The following is a 21,625-nucleotide window of genomic DNA, read 5'->3' as shown; positions in this document are numbered from 1 at the left end:
CTCAAGATGCCTCATTTGTCTAGGTCTGAAGTTATCTTTGGTTATTCGTCTGCCTGCTGCATGACGATGTTTGTGTGCTAGACCCAAGGTGCTTCTGTGTTCCCCTGAGCTCTAGCACACCCTGAACACAGGTGCTTTTGGATGTCATGTCAGTAGACTTCCTTAAAACATTCCTGGTGAAATTGCTGGCTTGAAATGACAGTGGCAGTGTGTAATTAGAGAGAATCTTTGCCCTGTGTGAGATTCAGGTGCTGTGGATTATCTCTCTGATTCTGTCACCAACTTTTCCCTTAAGCAATTCAATCAGCTTCTCTGGACTCCCCATCCTTGAAGAGATGTAATGGTAAGTGTGTGCCACTCAGGTTTGGGGTTATGCATTAAATGCACACATGGCAATGACTCCTATCCCTGGAATTTTTGTATGCAAAATAAATTCTGCTTTTGCATAGATTCACTAGAACATCACAGTCATCTCTGGCTTGTGTAGGTGAAAGAGAAAACAACTCTGCCTTCATTTCTTGTTAAACATGACTACAGCTGCTTATTCAAAGGCTGTTGAAGAGGTAGTATGACTACAGTCTGTACTACTTATTTGTCCAGTCTTGTCTTTCTCATTGTTTTTGGCTCTCTGTAGACTCCTTTCAGTATTGTGTACACTGACACATGCAAAGTCAACATGACTCTGTATAGATGTTCAAAAGTGTTGAAGAGAAATAAAGGAAATACTGAAGGATGTAATCCACACCAGTAATTTTTCCCTTTCTTTAAGTGTGACATCTTTACGCAGCAACAAACTTTAAGTGTTGTACCAAAGGGAGTCTTCAGGAACCTTTTGTACAAATCTTCCCACTTCCTCCCACCATTCAATCATCCTTCTGTGCTCCAGAGCTATCCTGGTATCATCCATTCCCTTCTTTCATTGTTTTAGCTTGGCTTCTGTATTTTCCCCATGTGGCTTCCCAAAGAAATGCTGCCTCTCTTCCAGTACCATCCTAAAGCCTGTTGCTATTGAGTGTGCTGTTTCCCTTCCTTCCCTCCTTTTAAACATTTTTCTTGCAAATGAGCTTCACCTTTTCCACCCAGTTGTGGTGATTAATTGTTGAGAGAAGCTAAATGTTGTATGAAATCTTTCTAACCTGAGTTGTTTATGTCTCATCTGTCTCTGAAGCATCTTCCAACCAGCCCTGCAATGGGAGGAAAGGTCCATTTTCTTCTTGAATCTGTCTAAATGTGTAAGTGGCATGCAGTGTGCTGATTTAGGGGGATCTTTTCTTCATGGTGTGGGAAAGAAAAGGCAGGCAGCCAGAAAGAACTAGTTCAGAAAAAAAGGGTGGACCTCCAAGAAGAAAGATAAGCTATGATAAATCCAGCTTCAACTCTAACATAGTTCTCTCTGATAGATACTATATGAAAATGTTTTGTTTTTACTGTAAGAAGAAATATCAGATGTATTGTAATAAATACAAAATAACAAAGCTTGCTTATTGGGGAGAGAACTAAATCTCATTGTTGCCTCCTCCTTCCCTGCAGGTTTGTAACACAACCACGGATCGTAAACATGCAGACACGTCTCTGGAGAAATATGTCACTGAGCCTGTCATGAGCATTGTGAGTGGCTTCTTCAATTCACCATTTTCAGACAACAGCACCAGCCTCCAGGTAAGGAGAAGAGACACAGACAAATCAGCTATTCAGAACATTAATGAGATACCTTCTGCTACCTGCATAGGAATGCTGTCTCTTTTCATCCTCCTTTGATTTCTCTGTCCCTTCTCACACCACTGACTACCAGCTTAATCCCTCTTTAAAACACACAATTCTTCATTTTAGTCACTTGCATCTTGAACCAGTAGACAGCTCAATGTGGTCAGAGTTAGTTCTGCCTCTTGTGAATTCATTGGACGGGTTATCCTTGTAGAAAAATCTTTGTGTGAGGGAGATGCTGTGTCCTGTGACAGAAGGGACACACGCCTGAGAATGGGAAAAACTCCTCTGTCCTTGTGGTGTGTACAGTATTTGCTTGATATCAGAAGCAATCTAAGGAAAAATTGCATGATTTGGCCTTTTTAGAGGTGCAGCATTGATTTCTGTTCCTGCCAGACCTAAAGATCAAAGAAAATTTAATGGAGCCATAACTTGAGTCTACAAGTTAAAATCCCCTTGGTTTACTTTGTGTCAAACCCTAGGGCAGCTGTGAGGAGATCCTTAAGGGTAAAATTCTGTGTTTGTTTTTGTTTTCAGACACACCAGCCTGTTTTTATTCAGCTGCTGCAGTCTGCTTTCAGAATTTACAACTGTACCTGGCCAAACCCAACACAGAAAGCCTCAGTGGAGTCCTGTATCAAGACTTTGGCTGAAGTGGGTAGGTTCAGGTTTTACTTTGATTATTGCTCTTTGTGTTTAAAGATCAGACTTGAAGTTTAACAGGTTTTACTTTGACTCTACCATCCTGAAGGTGTGTCAGCAGTGATTTCAGAAATCCCACTTTCTGAGGCTAAATTCTTCCTTCTTTTATAATCCATTCAAACCTGCCCCATCAAATTGGCTTGTTAGGGTGAAACTGGTAGGGCAGAGGGATGAGCTTGCTAAGTGAGTGCTGATTGAGCTTTCTGCCATCAATTTTAATTTGATGGTTGAAACTCTTGATGATTTTAACTTTTTAATATCAAGCAAGTTATGGTATTAAATCACAACATAAGCAAAGGCATCCCTGTTAAAATAATTTTTTTAAAACTTCTTATCCTACATTAGAAATAAGTTCTTCACCAGAACATAGCTAAGACTGGCAAAAGTTAATTAAGTTAAATTTCTATAAATATGATTTTAAGATCTTCTGCCATTCTATTCTGACAGAATAAAGGATTATTCAATGTAGTTTCCAAAAGTCAGTGGTGATGGTTGCTTGTAGAATAAATTTCTGCTCACTGGGAATGAAAGCTGAGTAGAGGCAGATACATAGAAACTGGCTAAATTCTATTGTTGATACATTTATTAAAAAGTATTAATAAATAATGATAAAACAATATGAGAGGGTCCCAGAGCCACCTGCAGCACTGTAACAATCAACTATAAATTTAGATTTTTGGAATAGCTTTACAGAAGTATCATTTAGCATTTTAGCCAAAACATCTCATTAACTTTCCATGTGAATGTGAATAAGCAGTTACCTAAAAATTTAGCAACCTTCAATTGTTTTATTTGCTGTGCAAATGATTTAATTAGGGATCCATCTGGCAAACAAACTTTGGAAGTTGAAGACATTTTATTTCCTTTATGCTATAACTACTACAGTCTCACATAAAGCTCCAACTCTACAAATTCTTGTTTGTGTGTTTAACACTTATCCCCTTGCTCTTCTCTGGCATTTCTGGAAACAGTCATCAATAAATTACTTCCTTTGGGAGTCTGGGGAATGGGGGAGAAATAGGACAGGTGTGAGTAGGTTTGAGACCAACCATGCCCTCTGTGTGCTTGTAGACAGCTCAATGTCTTCATTTCTGTAGAGCTGCATCTAAAATCAAATTCCAGCTCAGAGAGGTCGTTGTGTTATCTCATCAAGATGAGGCTGTTTGGAGGCATCTGAGCGTGGGTTTATTTTCCATTTGGCTATGTGCCCACAGCACACAGCTGATTCTAGCCTGAAAAATTCCCAGCAAATTCCAGCAATGCAGAGCTCTGCTGATTGCTGGATGAGTCAGGTCAGGCTCTCACTGGGCTTTCTCTTCTCCCAAGGAGCATGTGCTAGGACAAGAACAAAAGTTCTCAGGTTGCACCAGGGGAGGTTTAGGTTTGGTGTTAGGAAAATTTTCTTCACAGAAAGGGTTGTCAAGCACTGGAACAGGCTGCCCTGGAAAGTGGTTGAGTCATCATACCCTGGAGGTACTTAAAAGACACGTAGATGTGGCACTTAGAGACTTGGTGCAGTGATGGACGTGGCACTGTTAGATTACTGCTTGGACTCTATCTTGAAGGTCTTTTCCAACCTAAATTATTCTATTATTCTGCCCTGTTGAGACAGCCAAGCTGAACTTGTCCCTACAGCAGCCTGAGAGGGAAACCACAGGTCACCCTAAGGGCATGGCAGATCCAGCTTCATGTCAGGTGTGCCAGGGCTTTGCTGGGCATCCTCTGTGTGCCTCTTGTTTCTGGGGGCTCCAGGAATGGCTGATGTCTGGAGTTTGCTTCAGATATGTGACTTTGTATCCTATTTGTGGAACTCAGTTTCTACCTCCACTACAGTCCTTTCTTTCATTGTTTTCTTTTTTCTGGAGATAGTTTAGAGTTGTTTTGTTCGTTGGTTTTTTTTTAAAGTGAGCTCTTGTGCTATCCTATGGGTCCAGGCTCCTTCTTGCTCCTCTGGCTTCCCACCCATGGGCCCCCAGCCATGCCTTGAGTGCTGTCAGGTGTGGCAGAGCAGAGCTGAGCTGCCAGTGAAGGGCATCACTCCCTGTTCTCCTCTGGGGCTTCCCTGCAGCAGGAACTGCCAGGCTGGGAGCCCCTGGGGTGCCATGGGCTGGCAGCCTCAGAGCAGCTCCCTGAAAGCACACAGCACTGCTGATTTCCTTGCCCATATCCTAACAACTGCTCAGGGATTCATCGCTGATAGCAATATCCAGCATGGTAAAGTTGTGTTGTGTCAGACAATTGCCACGTTTTTATTGAGTGGTTTATTATGACAGTGCAGAAGGGAAGAGGTGAGGGGGATTTCCCTAAAGAGCAAGGTAGCTGGAGAAGAAGTGGAAGCAGAGTTTTTGACAAACCCCCCTGTGCAAAATTTGCCTGGCCAGCAGAGATTTTAACTGTGGGTGATACTTGGTGTTCTTGGGCACGGTGACAAATGTGTCTTGCCTGGGCTAATGGAGTAGGCCTGTTCTCCATGGAAATATTTGGAAAAACTTCCCCAGCTGGGGATACCAGAGGCTTTTACAGCCAAGACCCTTCTGTGATTGCAGTGGGTGCCTGGTGCCTTTCTCTGTCGGGTGTTCCTCTGCCCAAAATGATGCCTCACTTTGAGAAGCTGGAGGCATCTTCCATAATACAACACAAACATAGCAACCTTCTTGTGCTCTTTTGTTGGCTGCATATGTGGACCATTTTTTCCCCTTTTCTGACTTGAGAATCTTACAGTTTTAATGTTTTGTGTTTCACAGCCAGGCTTTAAAAAACCTCTAAAAAGATTTTGCTTATATCAGAGAGATGGAGTATTGGACAGATTTACAGCAGGGACCAAAGACTTCTGAGGAAAAATAAGTGGAGTTTAGACCTGAAAGAACAAACATGATTTTTTTTAAATTTTTTTTTTTGGTGTCATTGCCCTGGATTTACAAATGAATCTCAGGGGGAAGAAAGAAAGATCATACACAGATTTCCCAAGATATCAAAGATCCATACAATGACACACTTTTAAAATGACACACTTGAGAGCAAGTTTAAACAACATACACTCTGCTCAGTGCTTCCTGGTTTGTTGCTGGCAGGTGGATGCAAGCACTGCCTCAAGAGCTTGAGATCATTACATCTGTTTTCTGATGAGTACTGTAAGGATGTGTGTTACCTTCCAGGTCAACAAAAGGATATCTCACAGAAGCTTATTTTTTATAACCCTGGTACTTCAACTCCACTCTACCACCAGGGAAAAACTGCATAAGCTTTTCAAGCCTCACTTGCTGCTTTGTCTCCAGGCACTTTCCTGCCTCCAGTTCAGCAGGAAGCATAGAGGCTTGCTCCTCTTCTTCAGCAGATCCAGGAGGTTTGGAACACAGATATCAATGTGCACCAGGTTTCTATTGCCCAGGAAACATTTAGCTACTTGGCCTGAACAGAAACACTTGTGAAATTACATTTACATATATATATATATATATATATATATATATATATATATATATATATATACATACATACATACATACATATATATATACATACATACATACATATATATATACATACATACATATATGTGTGTGTGTGTGTGTGTGTGTGTGTGTGTGTGTGTGTGTGTGTGACTTGTTGACTTGTTCACATGGATTTCTGAAGCAGGTTACCACACTGGTGAGAATGAACACATACATATATCACTTTGGCCTTTTCTCTTTTATTACATAGAACTGAGCTTTTGCTTGAAAATACAGTCCAAAAAGTGAATAATCAAAACCGCTCCCATCTCCCTGGTAAAATAGAAACAACTGAAAAATACCCAGACCTTTGTGAAAACAGAGGAAATAAGACATCCAACCATATAATTTATTTCAAAGGACTTTCAGTTCATGCATTTTACGATCTTTGCAAGGTTGAGAAGGGTGGAGGCCAGTCTCAAAGTCTGCATTTTAAACCAGCTCTTTCTGTAAAGATTGGGGAATATCACCTCTCCTTGCAACCAAAGATTGTATATCTTAAATTACATATCCCAAATGGCATTGAAGCAGGGTCTTTCCTGACCAGTCCTTCAGGATCCATGCAAAGAACTGTCTTTGCTTCTTAATTAAGGCAGCAATTATTGTATCTTCTCCTCTGAGCATCAGTTTTCTGTTACAAGGATAAATTCAGTTGTTTTACACTCTTGTCTCTGTAGCATCCATTAGTTTTCTCCATTATGTTTTAAAAAATTGAATCTTTCCTCTGGTACTGTGTCTATCCCAAGGATATGGTCTGTCTGTGATTGTGCTGTGACCACCAGTAATGAAATAATTGGAATTTCCCAGATGAGTAAACAGTGCCAGATAGGAACCTGCATTTTGTTGCGCTATGTCTCTTGGCAGACCCTTAAAAAAAAATCTGTTAGCAAGCCAAATTGCATTAGCCACTATCAGATTATGTTCTAGGATGTTGTGCAGGAGAAGCAAGAGGAGAATTCTTGTTTCCGTCCTACCCAATTTGAGGTGAGCCCTTTAAGATTGCTATTTCCTAAGTTCCAAGCTGGAACAGGTACAGAGGAAGCACTGCTGAGGTGGTCAGGGCAAAGGAGAACTCTGTTACAGGAAGGGAATTCAGAACCCCCGCATGTTTTGCTTAGCAAAACACAGACCTGTGTTGTTGCTCTTTAAATGTACTTAAGAAGATAAATAGTCACAGAGACATTTAAGCTGAAGGACAGAGCTGACCCAAAACCAACTGCACATAAATTACACTAGGTTGTAAATAACCTAAATTGTAAATCAGAGGATTAGAACCCACTTTGGAAGGATGTCCTTGGTCAGTGGGCTGAGAGAAAGCAGAGGGAGGAGGAATGGCAGATAAGCTGCCATCATTTTAAATGGGGCTCAATAAATTTTTCCAGAGATATTAAAGAGCATGGGTTGTCTGTAACAGAGAGCAGATGGTCTGAAGGTGTACTGAAGTCCTTTCTAGTTGAGTATTTATTCCCTAATTTAAAATCACCAATACCTCCTTGTACAGAATCAAAAAAAAAAGAAACCTCTCCTCTGGTTCTTCTTGACCATGCTTTTATGCCCTCTAAAGCCCTTTACTTTTCCCTGACAAATTACAAATAGGAAATATTAAACATAAAATCTAGGTCACATTTTGTTGCTTCTTTGAAATGATTATGTGTGTTTTAATGTCCATATAGATGAATTTTCATATAACAATTTTTTCAGTCATGAAAGTATGTTTATTTCACTTCCCATTTGAATTTTAAAATCTTTCTTCCATTTTATAAAAAGCTAGACCTTCATTTTCAATTTTTAGTTCAAATAAAATAATTATCCTGTTGTTACTTTTTTGACAGCAAGAAGAATACATTTCAGATGAAGCACATATTTTATTCTATTTTAACTGTTTGTGTTTCCCTAATTGCAAGAAAAATTCAATGATGATCTTTTTACAGGCTGATAAATATTTTAGCGTAGATTTTCTGTTGGAAAAAAACATCCAAGTGAAGGGTACAAGATTGGCAGGTTTGTGTCTTGTCTACACAAAGCTTTTATTTCCCTTAAAAAGTCTTGCTGTTGCTAGCATTAGTGTCTCTCCATCCGAATGCATTTGTTAAGCAGTCAGTAAATGATTAAGGAGCTGGAGGGACTGATTTATGGAACAAAATTAATTGAACTAAATATGCATCACTCTGTTACGTGACAACTGGGAAGTGTGGGAGAACATGATAGAGCTGTCTGTGACTACCAGGGGGTGTAAACTGGGAGCAGAGCAAAGGATTCACAGCCAGCTACAGCTGGGGACCTTTCCTGACCCATACTGCCTGGCACTCTCCTCCTTGAGGGGCTTTAGGGACCAAATGCCTGCGTGTCCCCCTGAAAACCCACACCAGGGATGCTTCAGGGTTAATTAGCTGTGAAGCCACCACACTCTGGTGAGTTCTGTATATACTGCAGAAGCTAATGGAGTGACATTTAAAGTGACGGAGCAGTAGGTGGAAATAGTGAGAACAGCGAGGTTCCTTATGGCAAGACAGATTATTCTGCAGAATGGGCATCCAGGGAAAATTACAGGCAAGGGCCACTTCCTGGAAATCCTTAGGACTGAATTGCTCCTCAGACACAGGCAGCACCACAGTGAAAGGACGGTGCTTCAGGAGGCATTCCTGAAATAGGTCCAATTGCTGTGCTCCTGTGAAGAGAACTACATGCAGGTAATTTAACAAAATAATACCTGGGCCCATTTCAGCCTCTCTGGGAGCAGCTGGACTGTGCTCCTGGGACTTGGCTGCAGCTTGCTTGTCCAGAGTGCCTTGATTTTTACCTGCTTGATTCTTGGCATTCCTGGTGCCCTGTTCTTTTGAGTTTTTGAGTACTCTTTCATTGTTTAAGCAGTAAGGGGGAGGAAAGCTGCTGATCACTGGATGCCCACAGACTCATCCAGCATAGGGCAGGGCATTTTGCTGAGACCAGGCTGAATTCACAGTACTGTGTTTCTTACCACTGCCATGGGTTGTGTTTGCTCACTTGTCTTGGCTCCTCTTGGCTCTCTTGCTGAGAGATAATTGGGAGCAGCAGATTGAGAGTTAGTAGTTTAAAGGATTTCCCAGAAATTCCATCTCCTCTGACACTGGCAAAATGGTGCTGTATATTCAGGATGTAATTAGCCCTGTGCACAGTGCCCTAGGTGGCAAATGGGCACTGTGTAAGCCTGGGACGTTCCTCCACTGCAGGGCAGAATTTACCTGTGCTGAAGGCATCACAGAACCACACAATATTCTGAGCTGGAAGGGACCCACAAGGATAATTGAGTCTATCCTGATAAGTATCCTGCTGAATACTTATGTACAGACAGCCACATAGCTTTTTCCCAAATTCACCAGATAAAAGACAGAATTTTACCCCATCTTGGCTCCTTTGTCTACTAACTCTAACCATACTTTGCAAGTTTGAGTGCTGTCCAAAAGTATTTCTAAGTGGAACAAAAATAAACATGCTTTTAAATATTTGATGTTGATACTTTAAGGGAGATTGACACATTTTGAAGAGGAAAGCAGCCTACAACACCTAAATTAAAAATAAATATTTATGTTCACATTTGTTCATCAGCTTTCCAAAATGTAAAAATATGTTTCATGTAGTTTTAAATAATGAAATGTGAAACAAATGAAAGATAATACTTTCTACAAGCTGAAAAGAAATAAGAAGACAAAGGCTTTGTTTATAGCTTAGACTTCAACAGTGCCCTTTGACAACCAATACAAATCTTAATTACAAATGGAATTATACATGTAAGAACTGCTCAAAACAAAGGAGTATTTTTTTCTCTCTCTGGTTTTCTTTGTGATAGTTTTAATTAGCTCCAACTCTTTGAACAATCATAGTCCTTGACTGCTCCTCAGACACTGATGGAAGTTGTTAACTTCAAATGGCATCTCTAGGATTGCAGAAGTCTGGGTTCTCCTCTGAACAGTGTGCTCCCCATTGCTAAATTTATTCTTCAATATATCAGGATTCTGCATACACTCCACTTAATTGAGAAGTGAGCATTGTCCAGTAGCATTCCAGTGATTGACATTAGGACACAATAAATTGGATTAATAGGCTGCAGCACCCTACCCACCCTGGCAGAACTTTATTGGACTTATCTAGTAAAGTCAGCAGCAACAGGGCAAATGTGTTTTGAAAAACAGCCCAGTTGAATTACATGGAAAAACAATCATTAGAAATAATGGCCAGCCATACATGGCATTTTCCACATGTTAATCAGGAACTTGCCTTCAAAACAAATGGAGAGTGGAAAGGAGAAGTCAATTTGTGTCTTCCCAGCTTAAACTAATTTTTTTTCAATTCCCTGTGGCCAACCGTTTAAATAAAAGTGCCTGCCAGAAATGGATTTAGAGAGTTCTCTTCCATCCCAATGGAACAGCCTGATCCATGGGGGAAGCCCCAGTCCTGCATCAGGATCCAACCTTGCAGTGGGAAGAGAGGAGGGTGCCCTGAACCTGTGGGATCCATTAAAGGGAAGAGAGCCCCATGACAGAACGCCCTTGCCACAGTCTCTGAGGCTGGGGGTTGAGGTGTCACAGCCAGATTTAGGTTTATAATAAAAGCTGTCATTTCAGTCTAATCCTGAGGGAAGAGAAAGTTTGTGCCTGGGATCTGTGACTCACTGTGCTTGGCAGCACTGCAGCCTTCATTCATCAGAGCTGTGTGGTGCCTCTGCCTGCACGTCCTCCCCGGGGCTGGAGGCATGGGCTGCTTGGGACAGAAGGGCACCTGCTGACTTCACAGGTTCAGCACATAAAGCTGGATGTATTTTAGAGCTGGGAGGAAGAGGTGGGGTATTTTTGATGCCTCCCTCCACCGTGGAAAGTGTGTTAGTGAGGAACAGTGGGGAAATGCCTCGGAGAAACATTGTGCAGAACTGCAATTTGGGCTAATTGCTTTTTAAATTTCAGCTTGTTTCAATAAGGAAAACTGAAAAATTACTAATTATTGGTCATTATGACAAATGGATTAGAACTGCTCCATTCTATTTTTAAGTTTTTATTAAACATAAGCTGTGCCACAAAAGTTAAGTGAAATGACATAGAATACAGAGCCTAATCACTGGAACACAACCTGGTCATTCAGAGATATTGACCATAGGCTCACAGAATGGTTTGTGTTGAAAAGGGCCTTAAACAGCATCCAGCTCCACCCCCTGCCATGGGCAGGGACACCTTCCACTATCCCAGCTTGCTCAGAGCCACATCCAACCTGGCCTGAAACATTTCCAGGGATGGGGCAAACTTTTGTTTATTGGTTGAATTTCAGATTGCTCATGCTGAGCCAGAGAACAGTGTCACTCTGATCTCCAGTGGGATGGAAAGGAGCAGCTAACACAAAGATTTTACTGGGGGAGGGGGCAGATACCTTCTAACGCTGCCTTTCAAACTTCCTTTTCAAACAACAGTTCAGGATGCCATAGTAGTTTAATAGTGGATGCCCTGCAAGAATTCCTGCAAGTCTCTTCAATTTTTTTTTTTATTCTGATACTCTCTCTATTGTTATTTCCTACCTCTAAAGTCTAAAAAGAAGAAAATAATTGCAAATTTTAGTGATTGATTAATTTTTTTTAAACTATCAGTTAGACTATCGGGTGTTTATTAACTACTGGATACATTGCAGTGGCATCCAGGCACCATCTAGGAAACCAGGCTTTAGCAGTGTAGGAAACCCAGAGAGAAGGAGATAGTCTTTTTCAAATTTAATTTGTATGCACTTGGTTCCTCAAGGTCTTCACAAGAGGAATATACAGTAAAGCAACAGAGAGTACTTGGGATAAATTGGATAAATGTGCCTATGTCTGCTAGAAAGAAAAATTTTAGAATTTGCTTCTGAATAGAGTAAAACTAACTGCTGAAATAACACATACTCCTTTTGTTACTCTTATTAATATCTCTTTTTTTTCAAGTTAGGATTTTTTTTTCAAGTTAGTCAAAAAATTATTCTGTTTAAAAAAATATATCTGTGTCTGTGAAAATACATACTGGAAATTATTCTCATCTCATTTAAAATAGTACAACTTGCTTTCTTTAACTAGATTATGGCTGATTTCTACTATTTAGGATGCTTATTTTAAAGGGTTCTTATTTTTAGGATCCTTATTTTTAAAACCTGTTGAAGTGATATCACCCTGCCCCTTAACTTCAACGAGACCAGGCTGTTGCATGCCATGATCTCTGTAAGATTTCCAAGTTTTTCCCACTGTAAATGTCTTGTGTTTTTCCCTCCTATGAAAGCAAAGAACCGTGGGATTGCGATTCCAGTGGATTTGGACAGTCAGGTGAACACCTTGTTCATGAAGAGTCACTCCAACATGGTGCAGAGGGCAGCCATGGGCTGGAGGATGTCGGCCCGCACTGGACCTCGCTTCAAGGAAGCTCTTGGTGGGCCTGCCTGGGATTACAGGAACATCATAGAGAAACTGCAGGTACAGAAATAGCACATGGCTTGGGCAGCAGTGGCACTGCAGGTATCTCACGTGTGCCAGGTGTGGAAAACACCAGAGACAGGCCCAGTGCATTTTTAGTGCTGGATGAGAGAAGCCACTGAACTTCTGTGTGGGGATGGCTGAAAAGGCTCAGCTCTTCAAGATCAGAATTTGGCTCCTGCAGAAGTCAGAGAGGGGTAGGAGATATCACAGAATGAGCTGGGCTGGAAGGGTCCCATGAGGATCATTGAGTCCAACCCCTGGCCTTGCACACGACAATCCCCAACAATCCCACCCTGAGCTTGAGAGCATTGTCCAAACACTCCTGGAGCTCTGGCAGCCTTGGGGCTGTGACCATTTCTGGGGAGCCTGCTCAGTGCCCCAGCACCCTCTGGGGAAGAACCTTTCCCTGATATCCACCCTGACCCTCCCCTGACACAGCTCCAGCCATTCCTGGGTCCTGTCCCTGGTCACACAGAGCAGAGAGCAGGGCCTGCACCTCCTCTTCCTCTCCTGAGGAAGCTGCAGAGCTGCTGTGAGCTCTGACCTCAGCCTGCTCTTCTCCAGCTGAACAGACCAGTGCCCTCAGCTGCTCCTTGTGTGGCTTCCCCTCCAGGCCCTTCACCAACTCCATGTCCCTCCTTTGGACACTTACATTGTGGTGCCCAAAACTGTGTACAATATTCAAGTTGTGTTCTCCTTGAAGTGCTCCACAGAGCAGCATCTCCTTTCTGCCTTTTTATGGCCACGTGTCCTGTCCTGGCTGCAGAGGAGATACTGGAGGCTTTAGGTCATGTTTGTGTCACTGGAGATTGCCATGAGATGGAGATCACCTTGTGCATGTAAAGCCTAAACACCAGCAGGGGTTTATGACTTGAGAAAACAGCAGGACACAGACAAATGGAGGTGCCTTAAACACCAAGGACACAAAACCTGAGGTGACACATTAACTGTGTGTGGTGAGCATTGTTTTTCCAGCACACCGTCATCCTAACTGTTGCCACAGGTTTTGTGAGCACTATTGCAGAGGAGAAATTTGAAAGAGAGTAATAATGGGCACCTTGTCCCCCTTGCCCTGTGTGAGGAGTGGTGTGAAGAAAGGCTTGAGGTGGCTTTGCAGCCACCTGGGCTTCCCAGGGCTCTTGCAGCTGGGCATCCCACTGGGCCAGGCGGTGAATCACAGTGAACTGTGCGACTCCACAGCACGTTGCTGTAGTTCTCCTGCAGTTATGGATGTTCTGTGTCCCCCCAGGACGTGGTGTCCTCCTTGGAGCAGCAGTTCACACCCATGATGCAAGCTGAGTTCTCAGTGCTGGTTGATGTGCTGCACAGCCCAGAGCTCCTGTTCCCTGAGGGCAGCGATGCCAGAATAAGATGTGGCGCCTTCATGTCCAAGTAAGTGGCCTGCAGAGGGGCCTGGTTGCTTCTCTGGGAAAGATGGCAGGGTTTTAACTTTTTCAACAGCATTTATCTCTGGTTTTCAGCAGAGACTTAAGCATGCAGGTGACCAAGTTGACTGTTGAAATCTTAAAGTGAGGTCCTTTGATCCATATTTTATATTTCTCAACAGTTTTGTTGTCTGGAGAGCACAGAGTGAGAGGGGTTGCTTGCCTTACCTGCTAAAAATGGGATTTTAGTAGCTTGTTAAAATTGTGGTAGGCTCAGCCTACTTCTGTTTTCTCAATGGGCTACTTTGCTATTACATTTCACCAAATCTACAACAGAAACTTAAGATTTTCCACAGCAGAATTTTCAAGAAATCATAATGAAGCAGTGAGCCGCTCAAGGCTCGTGGGTTTTTTGTTAGATTTTTTTTGGTACAGCAAATTGATATTTTTATTTTAAACTGCCAACAGCTCTTTGAAAATACATTTCACTGAGACCCCTATCTGGTCTTGAATTATTAGTTGTTTTATTTGCAGTCTGTGCATTGGAATAGAGTCTTGCAAATTTTTTATTAGTCCTCAAGTGAGATGCCCTCCCCGCCCTTGAGAAACTATAATTTAAACAGAGATAACTTAGGAGAAATGAATGCATTTGGCAGCTCTCCTGATTCCTTGGGTATTTGCATATTCTGCAGAAGTAGCATTATAACAATATGTTTTATATGTTTGGTAAAATTCAAAAAATAAAAATTAAATTTTGATACTATCCCATCCCATGTCCTCTGTCTAAACTCCTGTTTGAAGCCAGCATCAAAATGCAAAAAAACCCCAAAACCTCTCCAAGGCCTTCAGATTTCCTCCCTTCCTATTTTCACAAACATTTCTCCAGCAATGTGTGAACCGGTGCAAGGACCTGTGCACAGATCTGTTCTGCACAAAGACAGAAAGGCTGCTTCTGGTATTGGCTTCAGCTGACTGAAATCCAAACTCCTGTCACAGTCATAGCTGGAGACAGAAATGGACCTTGTTTTCTGGCTTGTCAAGTGGTTGTGTGAATGTAAACAACAATGATGTTTCATCCAAATGTCTGTATTTCTGAACACTTCCATGTAAGGGTTTTTGGAAATCCTTTTGGCTGAATACCATTTGCTAATTATGTCATAAATATATTATAACCATCATAGAAGTTGGAAGGTGTGAAGGTTGTAGCTTTTAAAGTTTGCAAGATGCATGGTTAACACTGGTTACCTTTAAATAATGGTTAAAATAAGTTACCTTTAAATAAAGAAAGGATGAAATAGCAAGTCTGGATCTTAAACTGTAAACCCTCAAAAAAAGTGGATGTAGAATTCTGTCTTCTGTATGGGCAGTAAGATATGCAAATTGGCACCAAAATCTCCCAACACCTTGAAAGTCCCATTTCCTTTTTAATTATGATTTCTCTTGACCACTTTTATTTCCTTTCCTTGAGGAAAAATATAGTGATGGGCAATTTTTGCATAAAGAAATTGCAGCATGGCTTAGCAACAATGTGTAATGCTCTTTAAGTTTTAATATTTTACTTTCAGGTTGATTAATCACACAAAGAAGCTAATGGAGAAAGAAGAAAAGCTCTGCATTAAAATCCTCCAAACTTTACGAGAAATGCTTGACAAGAAAACCAACTTTGCAGAAGAGGTACTGCTTCCACTTTAATATTAAATATAGAACTAACAGCATGGTATTAATAACAGAATCTCACGTGGTTTCAGGTTTGTGCATGTTTTAGAGCTAACCTGGTGTCTTAGGAACAGTGTGGTAAGGGAGAAAGTTGGTTTGGAACAAAAGAAATCTCTGCCTTACACAGTTCTGTGTGAGGGACTTGATAAGAGTCAAGGCAAGCAAGATGAAATGAATTAGCAGTGGCAATGTATAATTATTATAGATTGGATATTCTCTATTTCTGGAGATTAGTATTAATTTGTCATCCCCGAATTTACCATAAAATCAATGGAAATATAGGGATTTTTAATTGCAATTGTACAGCTTTTCCCTGCTGCCTGTGGTGCCAGACTTTTGTACTCCACATGCTTTTTAATGCTCCCAAATGTGTGAAAGGAAATCTGCAATGTTTAAGCAGAGCTGCCAGTTTTGGGAAGAAGTGACATAGTCTGTACTCTGTAAGTGTCTAATTATTTCTTGCATTCCTCTCTCCCCTCATTGCCCAGTTTTCTCTTGCAAAACCAAGTCTTTCAAATGCCTCTTTCATTTTGCCTGTTCCTTTGGCTATCAGTAGGCAGATTCAGATGTAGATGTCAGCTGTCTCTGTTCTTTCTGAGCCTGATCCCAGTGTCTTTTGTGTAATTTCCTCTTATCCATATTTCTGGGTATTCCCCAAACCCTTTCAGCATTACTCACTCTTAAATATGAATCATGGAGTTATCATTTAATTTCTCAGTGCTGACATCAGACCTGCCCTGTGCAAAAATAACCAGTGTAAGCAGAGGAAACCAACCCCATCTTCACCTCCTCCTCAAAGAAAACTGTGGTTAGGCCTGGGCAAATTCTTTTTTAATGTCATGAAGAGAATTTCACAGGGGAAATTTTTTGATTTTTATTATTATTCAAATTATTAATGGTAACATTGTAATGATTATTATTCAATCATGAAAATTATTATTATTCTTGATTATTATTCATATTTATTATAATAGCATTCTGGGTGCATAACACCACTGCATCACATTGGAAGAAGAATTTGCTTTTGTAACTAACCTTTTCTAAACCTCCTTAAAAGAACTACATAGACCCACCATAAGTTAACCTCATCTCAGGACTACAGGGGAGGAAAAAAGGCAACACATTTAATGTAGGACTTGAAACAAGCAACAAGATTTGCTTGTTTTAGTTGCTCCTTCTACCCTGCTTTGGCTGCTGATAAAGGGAGACAGAGTTAAGGGAGGGAATTCCCATCAGAGGCAATGTGCTCCATAGGTCTGTAAGGGCTCTGCTTTTCAGGAGTGGGTAAAGGAGGTGTATTGCCAAATCCCTCATGTGACCTCCACCATCTTGGGGGTGTATGGTGGGTGGAAAAGCTCTTTCTGAACAGAATTTCTCCCCCGTGCCTCCTCTGGAGTCCCATTGGTTTTACACTGAGGAATGTGATGAATCAGTGCAAACAAATATGTGAATAAACAAGCTTGGATATGCTTTGCAAGTGCTTCTCTGGCTTGCTACTCTTATGAGTCATTGTTCAATGCCATGGACTTCAGAACAGTAAAAATAGCACAATGAATGGCCTCGTGTGCGTGTTTCCCATCTTTTTTTTTGGGCTGTGATCTCACTGCCTGCAAAGTTATTCAACTATGGCATGCAGATATTAAAAAAAATAAAAATAGTAGTAAATACATAATGGTCATATCCAGAACAAAGCTACAGGGGGATGTGGGACATTTTGACAGGAAGCCTGAGTTTGCAAATCACCCATCAAATTGCATTTTCTGTGATAAACCTGACAGAAATGGTCAACCTCCAGTTTCTGCAGACTTTCCCACACTGAGAAAGAAGGATGAAATAATGAAATAATATTTCCTGCTTTCTATTTGTATTAATTCCTACCACTGAGCACCTTCTACTGTCTTTGTCCTTCATTTGACCACTGGAAGGTAGCCTATGTCATTTGCTGAAGAAACAGGAGGCAAAATAGGAGTAGGGGCTTATTTCACTGATTTTATACCTATTCCTGCATCCACTATATCAACTCTATTGTTGCACCTCCCCTTGGTGGTGAGTTTCAGGTCGCTGGTGCTCTCCTGGCTCCACATCCCTGGATTTCCTGGCAGTCAGCCTCTGAGGCAGCACTCACTTGTGCCTTGTCTTGCTGAGCACTACAGCATCTAATTGTGCTGAGAATCAAAGTTTAATTTCAGAAGTTTGATTTAAGGTATATAAATGAGACATAAAACCTCCTGGCCATTGATTGGCTTTCATAAGTAATTGTGGGTGATTATTGCAATCTCCTGGGAGTTCTGCATTGAGTCCTAGCCCTGTTTGTATTGATTAGGTCACCAACTGGAGTGAAACCTGATCTACAGCCCCTCTCTTCCAGAACAGCATTAAAACACTTGGGGAAAGCAGGGTGTAGGGAGCTCACATTGCCTCTGTTCAGAGAGAGCTACTGCACTATCTAAATGTATTTATCTAAAGCTTGCTTCAGACTGACTATTTGAGAAGAAAAGCAGGAGGGGCAGAAAGGACTGTGCTTGCACTAGATGTGCCCCATCTATGTTTGGGTTTAGAATCACTGGCAGTTTTTATACCCATTTTGCAAAACCAGAAGGATCTTGGACTGGGATTTTTGAATTTTTTAGGCATATCTTTTTGTGTTTCACCGTAGTGCTTGATATCAGTTTAATTTCTGTGTGAATGTTGCCTCTGGACCTATTTATACACCTCAGTTTGAATCTGAGTAACATTTCCAAAAGCACCTGAGACGTGTAGACTGATGTGTGCTTACTTTGCAAATGACTGGAGCAGTTTAAAAGCTTAGCATTACCTTGCTGCCCTGCTTAAAGTGTCTGTCCATACAACAGAGCTGCTGGGCCAGGAAGGGTGGTGCAGCATCTTCAGAGAGGGTTCAGAAGCTTAAATTAAATTGTTGAACTCTTGATCTAATGGTGCTCATGTGGACTTCTTGGCTGACTCTAGCGGCTGGCATGACAATGCCTTGGGTAGGGACAACCTGCTGATCTCCCAGCTGTTCATAAATCAGGTCAGCACCTCTGGGGGAAGAATATCCTCCCTGTTACCATTTTGTAACAGGTGTATATTACACCTCATCAGATGTGCTGGTGGATGCGAGGATGTTACAGAATGTGGCAGAATCCAGGCCAGTGTGTCCCTCCCTAAGGCAGCTCCTTTGAGAACACTGCTGTAAATGAATGGAACCCTTCAGGAAGGGGTGCCTGTGCTGCCGAGCTCACACTTTATACTCTTCCTTCCTCTTTTAGGTGTTGAACTTCAGTATAAATAATTGAAAACTGCATTTTTAAGTGTCAGTAGAACAAAGACTCTGTAAGCTGCTTAATTGTCAGAAATAAGCAGTTGAGCTTTTTGCCTTTTTTTGGAAAAAAACTCATGAAAATGTTGGGTTTTCTCTTAGACATTTGTACTAGATCATGATTTAAAATCATAGAAGTAGCTCTGTGGCCTTTTGTTTTGCAGGGTTAATGTTTCTGCATTCAACTTTAGATATGAAATGTAAGCTGTCCTCTCCCCTTTGTTTGCAGGAATACCACCAAATATACATGAGAAAGAAAATTTGGTGGAAATAAAAATGTATTTTATTCCTGTAAGCTGTGGTCCCAGATACGGCCTCCGCTGGCTCTGGTCATTTTGTGCCAGAAGAACTGAATCTTTTCATGTGGAGCTGTTGACAAAACTCCAGTGAGTTTGTCAAAAGCAGTTGTGCCAGTTTATTATTGTATTGATCTACCAGGCAAGCTGAAGCCAGTGGGAGCTGCAGGTCTTTTTCTGCTGGGGTAAATGGCCTCAATGGGTTTTAGAAGCCAGGAGATTTTGGGAGCCACTACAGTGTCCCAGCATTGCAGCTCATTGAATCACAGACATTCTCAACTTAAACTGCATTCTATTCTATAGCCTCATCTTTTTAAGATGATTTGACTTATTTGCATTTGCAAATTAGGCAACCTTCAGATAAACAGCATTTGTAGGTGAAAAAAAAAAAAAAGAGGAGGAAAAAGAGAATAATTTTGAAAATGTGTTGCTTGCTGAATGTATCATACCTCAAAAGAAAGCTTCTTTTAAATGGGAGAGTGGGATCCAAATTCCTTTATTTGTGTTACTACTCATATTTTGGGTTAGTGGCACTGCAGGCATTTTGAAGAATTACATTTAATTTTTCCCTGTTTCTGCTGTCAGTTTTATTTGTGCTGATGTATATACCTGTGCACTGGCCTGTTTTTCCCTGTTGTCAACAGGGAAAACTCAGTGTGCCTGCAAGGTGAGAGGGGGTCAGAAACACCACAGGAGAACATTCATGCTCAGTGCTATTTGTACTGAATTTTTTACGAAATCACTTATCTATTTTAGCTGATAAAGGACACTTTTGCAGCGTCCTGCATTAAAAACTCACTCCTTAATAAACCAGCTCACAGGGAGGGACTGGAGGTGCAGGGAGGAAGAATGCTTGGTTATCTCCAGCAGTGCCAGCCTGGTTGTGGACCAGCATTTCCTATGTGGTCAAAAACCTGCTGTTGTGGCTTTGTCATGGGAGTTAAATGATGAGTGAAAACTCAAACAGAAGTGGGAGAAACCCCTCAGTTTTGGAGAGGCTTTGTGTGAAGGTGGTGATCAGCTGCAGAACCAGAGCCTCCAGGAATTCACTGCAGCACAGCATTCAAGCTTTGCTCTCACCCTGAATCATCTAAGCCAGTAATTGCAGTGGCAGGAGCAGCAGAGCTTTCAGATATGCAAGACTAAACACTGGACGTGGTCAGAACCTGAAAGTGTGGTAATTTCTCATTAGACCCACGCACTGACATTTTACAAAAGAGAGAAAAATCTACAGAAAAACAAATGAGCACAGTTTCACTTTTCCCCCTCCAGGCTTCAAGCTGAGATAATTAAGCAGAGGGACACCAGAAGGCATGTGATGGTGATGGTGTTGTTTGTTCTAGCCAGGTGTTGTCAGCCACAGCGCTCAGAGCCTCGGGCCATCACTGTTGTGTTGTTATTGCTGCACATTTCTGGGGCTGTGACAGGCAGCATCAACCAGAATATTCTGAATTAGCATCTTTGGGGTACCCCTTTTCCCTCCTGTGAAGTGCATTGCTCTGGGCTGAAAGGACAATGCTGCTGGACAGCCCCCAGATATTCTGCTGGATTTTCGATCACGTCCATTTGTTACCGATGCAAAACCTGGGAGAACTGGGTATATGAAATGTGTGACTTATTTTTAAGGGGATTTTTTTTTCTGAAAGTAACAGGCCCTGGAGATTTGCTCCAGCTTTGGACTGTCACCTGCTTGTGTCACCTTGAGAAGCCTGTTGAGAGCCACTGTGCTTGGGCCAGTTGTGAGGCACCTACAAGGGTCTGTGCCTGGGTGGTTTCAGGCAGAATGCATTGCCCTTGTTGAGCTGGACAAGAACTTGAAACTCAAATTCGTGTATCAAGGACAGGTAATTGAGAAGGCAGCCCTCCTGACACCCTACAAAGTGCAGGTCCTGATCTAGTGAAAGGCAGGAGCAGTTTAATCTGCTGCAGGGGCAGTGAGCACAGGCCTAACTACACTGCAGTCATGATTTTGCCCTCTCTTTAATATGCATAATTGTTAACTCACCATGATGCAAATAAAGGATCTCCAGAGACCTAAAGGTACTTCTGTCCCAGGTGATAGTTCAGTGAGCAGTGGTGCCCACTACTCTCTGGTACTTACTCTTTTTTGTCTCAAACCTTGGTTATTTTTCCTTTGTTTGTTTGTTTGTTTGTTCTTCAAGTCACAAACAAATCTAATGGCAGGATGCCCAGGCTGTAAAGACACATGGTTGTTAACACATTTCATCCAAAAGATTGTAGTCTCTCAGCAGCTCATATTTATCAAATTTTAAGATTATGGTATGTTGTTATCCATTTTTTTTTCAGAAATATTAAGCCCCAAATCCTGATTGATAAATTATTTTAGAACTTAAATCATCTGCCCTTCTCACATACATCGTCTCTCCTCTAAAGGAGCATCTGATGCTGTAAAATATTTTTTGTAGGTACTGATTAAAACAGCATCAACCAAACCAATAAAACTGGAGTAGCTTGTTCCTTACTCTGAACTTCAAATGACCAATTTCTGCTCTGGAATTTGCCCTTTGCACAGTGTATGGGACATAGGGGGTTTG

General features: G+C 41.5%; 1 protein-coding gene across 1 annotated transcript in view; it reads left to right on the top strand.

Annotated features, from left to right (window-relative positions):
• Positions 1-21,625, top strand: part of ITPR2 (inositol 1,4,5-trisphosphate receptor type 2) — a 241,951-nt gene that overhangs the window by 115,713 nt on the left and 104,613 nt on the right. The window contains exons 33-37 of the mRNA XM_058022044.1: positions 1,531-1,659; positions 2,242-2,362; positions 12,161-12,351; positions 13,604-13,746; positions 15,305-15,413. Of these exons, the coding sequence (XP_057878027.1) occupies positions 1,531-1,659; positions 2,242-2,362; positions 12,161-12,351; positions 13,604-13,746; positions 15,305-15,413 (693 nt within the window). The remainder of the gene's footprint in view (positions 1-1,530; positions 1,660-2,241; positions 2,363-12,160; positions 12,352-13,603; positions 13,747-15,304; positions 15,414-21,625) is intronic.

Source organism: Melospiza georgiana, chromosome 4 (genome assembly GCF_028018845.1).
Source record: "Melospiza georgiana isolate bMelGeo1 chromosome 4, bMelGeo1.pri, whole genome shotgun sequence".
In the NCBI taxonomy this organism is placed as follows: Eukaryota; Metazoa; Chordata; class Aves; order Passeriformes; family Passerellidae; genus Melospiza; species Melospiza georgiana.
This window is presented reverse-complemented; position numbering and strand designations above follow the sequence as displayed.